At 36.0% G+C, this 6613-nt stretch overlaps 1 protein-coding gene across 1 annotated transcript in view; it reads left to right on the forward strand.

Moving 5' to 3' along the window:
- The window catches only part of LOC107717007 (coiled-coil domain-containing protein 141-like), a 37048-nt gene extending 30733 nt beyond the window's left edge, over window positions 1-6315 (forward strand). The window contains exons 19-25 of the mRNA XM_016523654.1: window positions 319-516; window positions 842-1025; window positions 1227-1339; window positions 1446-1508; window positions 2035-2550; window positions 3460-4283; window positions 5318-6315. Coding sequence (XP_016379140.1) covers window positions 319-516; window positions 842-1025; window positions 1227-1339; window positions 1446-1508; window positions 2035-2550; window positions 3460-4283; window positions 5318-5591 — 2172 coding nt within the window. The 3' untranslated portion in view covers window positions 5592-6315. The remainder of the gene's footprint in view (window positions 1-318; window positions 517-841; window positions 1026-1226; window positions 1340-1445; window positions 1509-2034; window positions 2551-3459; window positions 4284-5317) is intronic.
- Window positions 6316-6613: the final 298 nt, after the last annotated feature.

Consider the following 6613-nt stretch of genomic DNA (forward strand, 5'->3'; position numbering starts at 1 on the left):
TTTAAAACTTTTTGTCATCCTAACAACAAACAGCTTTACTCATTCTTATACACAGAGTCTTATACTGTCTATCAGCAATGACTATTTTAGTCTTTCAAAGGACAAAATGGGTGGAAAAACAGTAATAAAAATTAGACATAAACAACATAAAATGCAGGCCAGGAGCGAGGCCCTCTAGAGGCGTGAGGCCCTGTGCGGTTGCACACTTGGCACAGCCCTTGCGACGGTACTGCTCATACCTGCAGGAGATTTCTTCGTCTTTTAATGTTTTGACAGTTGTCTATTTATAAAATGTATCCAAATCCCTCCCTGTTGTAGGTTTTGAAGAAGAAGCTGCAAGGCTTCACTCTGAAAGTATCCAGCAGCAGTGAGAGCCATTTAATTGGCAACAGCCTCAGAGAGATTGAGGATGCCTTAAATGCGCTGCAGAGACAAGTGGGCGATTTTGACAGGGCAGTGGAGGAGTACAAACAGAACCTGGACATGAATGTCAAGCTCCAGCAAGCCTTAGAGGAGGTGGGGTGCACCAGGAACATACAGTGGGTACGGAAAGTATTCAGACCCCCTTAAATTTTTCACTCTGTTATCCTATAGGAGCTACTATCACAATTTAGCAGCAATTTTACTTGTTTATTTTATAATAAATTTCTGGAATTTTTTATTCATTTATTTCAAAGTTTTATATTAATGTTTACCTTCAGATCTTTCCATTTATAATGCTGCTAAATGAAGTAGAAAACAAATTAAATATGCTTTGCTCTCACAAATGTATGACTTTAAAGCAGTATCACAGTAAATGGCTATAAATAGTCTATCCTCTCACCTTTCATTTTAAACACAGTATCAGTTCTGGTGCGACGAAGCAATCTCCACAATTGTACGTGTGGGTAAATATTCCTCTCAATGTAAGACTAAGGAAGCAGTCGGCTCTCTCTACAAACAGTTTGAAAAATTTGTGTGGCCCACAATACCACAGCAAGAGGAGAGAATTAGCCAGATCACAGAGCTGGCAGTACGGCTACATGGTAAGAAATTAAGAATGCATTCTGAAATATTGCTTTAGAGGAATTTATTATTTACCCTTTCACTGAATAGAACAAATTACTTCATAGAGACCCCAGTGTATAAAAGTAATTGCAGCAACCCCTTAACATCCTTTATAATGTTCCTCTGACCCAAACAGTAGAGTTGCTGGCCTCAAAGCATGACTGCTGTTTTTAATGTAGGTGCTGAAGAAGGAAAGAAATACATGGAGAAAACAATCAACAAACACCATGAAATTGTAGAATCAATAAAAGAACTATCAAATGGGCTGCTGGACCTTGAAGCCAAACTTCAGGTGATAATGTCAAACATAACTATTTTACTTGGTACAAATAATCTGACAGTTGTAATAATGTAATAATATACTTCTATTAATATTTGTATATGAATTATTTATGTAGTTGGAGACTTTGAAGCAGTCTCTAACACCTGAAGACAACAACAAACGAGACACCATTGATACGGTAAAAACCAGTAACACTTTGACTTGCAATTGCAAAGATGCCAGAAATAAAGTACGTTATCTTTTATATTGTACATTCAAAATTATTAATTCGGTAAATTACAGTTAAAGTTCAATTTCAGTCAAATATAGTAAAAATAATCAAGCTTTCCACCCTGTCAAGATTGTTATTTAATAAAATCTGTCAACGTAATTACTGTATGTGAATATTTGATGTATTTGATCTGAAAGAATCAGTAGATCTGAGTCATTAAACGATATTGATTCATTAAACATATACAAACTCTAACACCATATTTGCTGCTAAAGTTTAAATTGGAGACAAATCACAAGACAAGGAGCACAAAATTAGTGTATTTGACCGTCTTAAGGAAACATAGTAAACAAAAAAGGGAGCATTAAAATCATTGCATTATTCAGTGTTGTTTAATTTTATATAATCAGCAAAAACACTGCAAATGTATCATGAATATTCAAAAAAATCACCCAACCCTAAGCCATAGTTTTTTTTTCCGTTTCTATTTCAGCCTGAACCAAAGGAAAGTGGACATACCCCTGAGATGACAGGCCCACACTGTACTAAAGAGATGCCTGTCGGCAAGAATCCGGAAAATAAGAAACCTCAGCTTCGCAAAACACGAAGCCAAGATCTGCCAGACAAACATCATCCAGAGCATCAAAAAGTGCTGTCAGAGACCAGGTTGTACACACAGGAGGCCTTTTCTAAGACCAGCAAAGTGGAGACCATCACGAGCAAAGCTACTATAGAGAGGAGAGAAAAGATGCACACCTCTTTCTCTCATTCTCACACCATTAATGTAAGCCATTCCCCTGCAGAGCGGGATAAGAGGAGTCACCTTCTGCAGCAAACCAAGAGAGACTCACAAGAAACCCCACCTCCCCCACCTCCGCGGGATCCAGGCGTATCACGTCCCAGCATCATAGACATTCAAAGAGAGCTGCAGTGTGCTGTTCAGAAGACCAGCTCTGAGGACAAGTATCAGGCCTGTAGTAGAAATCATCCTTTTCACTCATATTCCAAGGTGAGCTTTCTTTTGACACAGAGTCATTTTCTATTTATTTATTCAGCAAATTTCAAGTAGGTAAGAGTTGAATCGTTTTATTAGGCAAAGAATAGTCCTATTTTGAAGTGCTACTAAATTACATTGCGAGGCAAGTAAACATGTTGGGATAATATGAACGTGTTACAGGGTGGAACATTTAAAACCAAAATGGCTACATTCAGCAATCAACAATATGACTTTTGTGACACAATTTGGCTCTTCTGAAAATTCTGTTTGTTTTGTCATTTAAAATTATAGTTATAGTTAATTACAATGGAATATGCTTATTTGGTGCTCAAGAAACAGTTATTTTCTAATTATTATCAATGTTGAAAACAGTTTTGTTGCTTAGATATTTTGTGTTCATTATACACTTTAAGGATTCTTTGATGAATATAGTTTAAGAGAACAGCATTTATTTGAAATAGAGATAATTTGTAACATTATAAATGTATTTACTGTCACTTTTGATCAATTTAATGTGTCCTTGCTGATTAATAAAAAATGACTGACCCCAAACTTTTGAAAGTTTAAATTATACATTTACACATGAATATTATATAAATTTTTTAAACTATTTACATCAATATATTGACGCTACAGTCACTTTAGAAATATTTTAAATGATTTCTATTGCTTCTGTGGACATGTAAAATGCATATTCTATGTATAAATAATCACTATAATCGCATTAAATATTTTGTATTTCAGTATAATATATCTAGGCTTGCAAAACACTTAATATTTTAAAGCAGATTTTTGTCTTTAGTGGATTTTCTAATGGTGCTTTTAAATGCTAACTAACAAAAAAATGGCAAGCAAAATTATATTACAGGGAGAATTACAGATTTTCTTTCCTCTTTATTTGTGTACGTTTTGTTTCTATAGACTTCTGCTCATCATTCTTTAGAGGAGGAATATTTGCCTCATGGGACACCAGAGCCAGCAGCTACTGTACCTGAAGGTGATTTCCACCCTGACCATCTTACTGAGGAATCGCTCTCCAATGATGAGTACGAATGCACCTCCCCAGATGACATCTCCCTACCTCCTTTATCTGAGACTCCAGAATCCAACATTATTCAGTCAGAAAATGACCTTGATGACGGCTATTGCGTGAGCTCTCACAGCCTTCACATTAACCAGCACAGCCATCAGTCCCACTCTCAGCATGGCGACACACTACACCAGAGGCAGCGGGAGTGGATGTCGAGTCAGGCCGAGAGCTACCCATCTCCCACCACTGGCCTGGGGGCTAGGTTCAGAGCAGAGTCGTCCTCTTTTGTTCAAAGCCCCCTCACAGTACCTGCCCCAAGCCTTGTGTCAAACACCATATCCAGCATCTTAAAAAGCAAATCTGGCAACCCACCACCAAGCAGCATCACTGAAACGCTTTACTCAGTGCATGAGAGTCATACCGATATGCAAAAGTGTGTGCATGATTCTAGTACGAGTCAGTGCCACAGCGCTCGGCCCAATAACACGCATGCTACCCCTACCCCATTAACCACAGAGCAGGACTCGGATCTCTGCAAGCCCACAGTCATCCGAGAGGAGATCAGGCGGGCATCTTCCAAAAAGGTTATGGGAAAACTGGCAGGTGGCACAGGCCCTAACTTCTCCAAACACTTGCCTAATGCCACAGTAATGGAGGGCTCTCCGGTGACCCTGGAGGTGGAAGTCACTGGATTCCCTGAGCCTACATTAACCTGGTGGGTAGCTTATAACAAACTTGACCCATAAATTAAAACATACTTTGCTAATAGGAGGAAAACCTGGCTATTGTTTCTTAATATAATAGTCTACATTAATATATTATTCTTAATATCTTTTAATAATATATAGTATTAAACATTTAAATAATATAATATTTTACTACAGTTCAGTAAGGTTTTTTAAAAGAAATTTAGAAAGAAAGAAACTTTAACTTTATATAGCAATGATCTTTATATTACAATGATCAAAATTGATAGTAAAACATAAAAAAGTAGTTCTTTTGCACTTTCTATTTATCAAAGAATAACAAAAAAAGTATCATAGTTTCCACAAAAATACTAAGCAGCACAACTGTCAACACTGATAATATTAACTGCCAACATTGATAATGTTTCTTTCTTGATCCCCAATCTGCAAATTAGAATGATTTGTGAAGGATCATATGACGCTTAAGACTGTTTTTACTGCATTCTTGATCAAATAAATGCAGACTTGGTGAGCAGAAGAGACTTTTCAAAAACAATAAAATCTTACCAACCCCAAGCTTTTGAACGGTAGTGTAATATATAGAGATTATTAATTATCTGAATGCTATTGCATCCAAATGGGTGACAAATTCTCATTATACAACATTTTGATCGATATTCCAGTTTTTAAAAACTTAAGAAACTTTTAAAAACATCCATCAAAAAGCATGGTATTTGTACGTCAGATAGATTAACAAATATATACATATATATTTTTGTCTGCCTGCATGAAGCAGGTTTGTTGAGGAAAGTTGATGTTTTCTCCATTAATTTTTCTCATTTCATTTGAACTTTTTTTTTCCCCACTGTCATGCATATATTCCATGTATACTAACTTGATAATCCACATTTCCTTTCGCTAACCTTTCCTTTTTATGTGACTTCTGTAGGACCTTCAACTTTAACATTACCTCTAATTTCTCTTTTTCACTGAGTGTGTATTAATGTGTGCCCTTTTTTGCTGTGGTGTGATTGTGTAACATAATAATTCACTCTTTGTTCAGGTTCAAGAATGGACACAAACTGGCCAATGATGAGCACATAGAACTATCCCATAAAGAAGGCAAACATGCGTTGTTCATTCACAGCTCTGCAGTGAGAGACTCTGGGCAGTATGTGGTCACTGCCTCTAACTCAGCTGGCACTGTCACGTCCAGCTCCACGCTACAGGTCAAAGGTAACAACAGCCCTGACTTAGATGTTCTCAAACTGGACTGGCACACCTGCTTTGGCACCCTCTGTTTCTTCTTGTGGCTTCTCTATCTGCTGTTGTTATAATGGACACTGCCATTAACATAAGGAAAACACATGGATGTGGACTCTTCACTTTTGAACTTTCTTCACGTCACATAACCACTGGTGTGTGCAGAATTAACCGTCTTTGGTGACTGCACAAATGTAAGAGCACATGGGTAGTTGATATGAATCTTCATCTAAAACTATTCTAAACTAGCAGTTTAATAATTATTTTAGAATGCAATTCATTTATAATGCATGCAGCTCTTATGATATTGTTTGAAAGACTACATTTAAATATTTGTCGTTTTAAAAATGAATCTGTCACACTGTTGGACCTTTCAGTGAACTAGTGAAGGCAAAAAGAGTTTTGAAATGGTGGTTAGGCACAGGACCTAAATATATACTTTATATATACAGTCTACATATAAATTTCAACGTAAAATTTTGTTGTTTATTGTGTGTGTGTGTGTGTGTTTTACATTGACACATGCATCAACTACCCACAGATTTGTTCATTTTGGCTATGAACACTGAAATCACTATAATAATGTTTTGCAATATTCAAATTCAGCATGAACTGAATTATTTTGTATTTTTCCTATTATATTATGGAAGTAGCAGTGGATCTGCATGCAGTTCCCTTTGTGATGGTAATAAAGCCTTGGTCTGCTCTGCCGGTATTTATAGTTGCAGTTCTGAAATGTTCAGCATTTTACAATTAAATTATTTATTTTTAAAGAGTTTGAGTGTTCTTTTTAAACAAACCCACTTCTAGATCTAAATGAAATGGTCCAGAAGGGAAAATAGCCAAAAAATACATTGTATGGGTCAAAATTATTGATTTTTCTTTTATGCCAAAAAATCATTAGGACATTAAGTAAAGATCATGTTCTGTGAAGATATTTTATAAATTTCCTACTGTAAATATATCAAAACTTAATTTTTGATTAGTAATATGCATTGCTAAGAACTTCATTTGGACAACTTTAAAGGCGATTTTCTCAATATTTAGATTTTTTTTGCACCCTCAGATTCCAGATTTTCAAATTGTTGTATCTCGG

The sequence above is a fragment of the Sinocyclocheilus rhinocerous genome, unplaced genomic scaffold (genome assembly GCF_001515625.1).
Source record: "Sinocyclocheilus rhinocerous isolate Xijiao unplaced genomic scaffold, SAMN03320098_v1.1 scaffold1802, whole genome shotgun sequence".
In the NCBI taxonomy this organism is placed as follows: Eukaryota; Metazoa; Chordata; class Actinopteri; order Cypriniformes; family Cyprinidae; genus Sinocyclocheilus; species Sinocyclocheilus rhinocerous.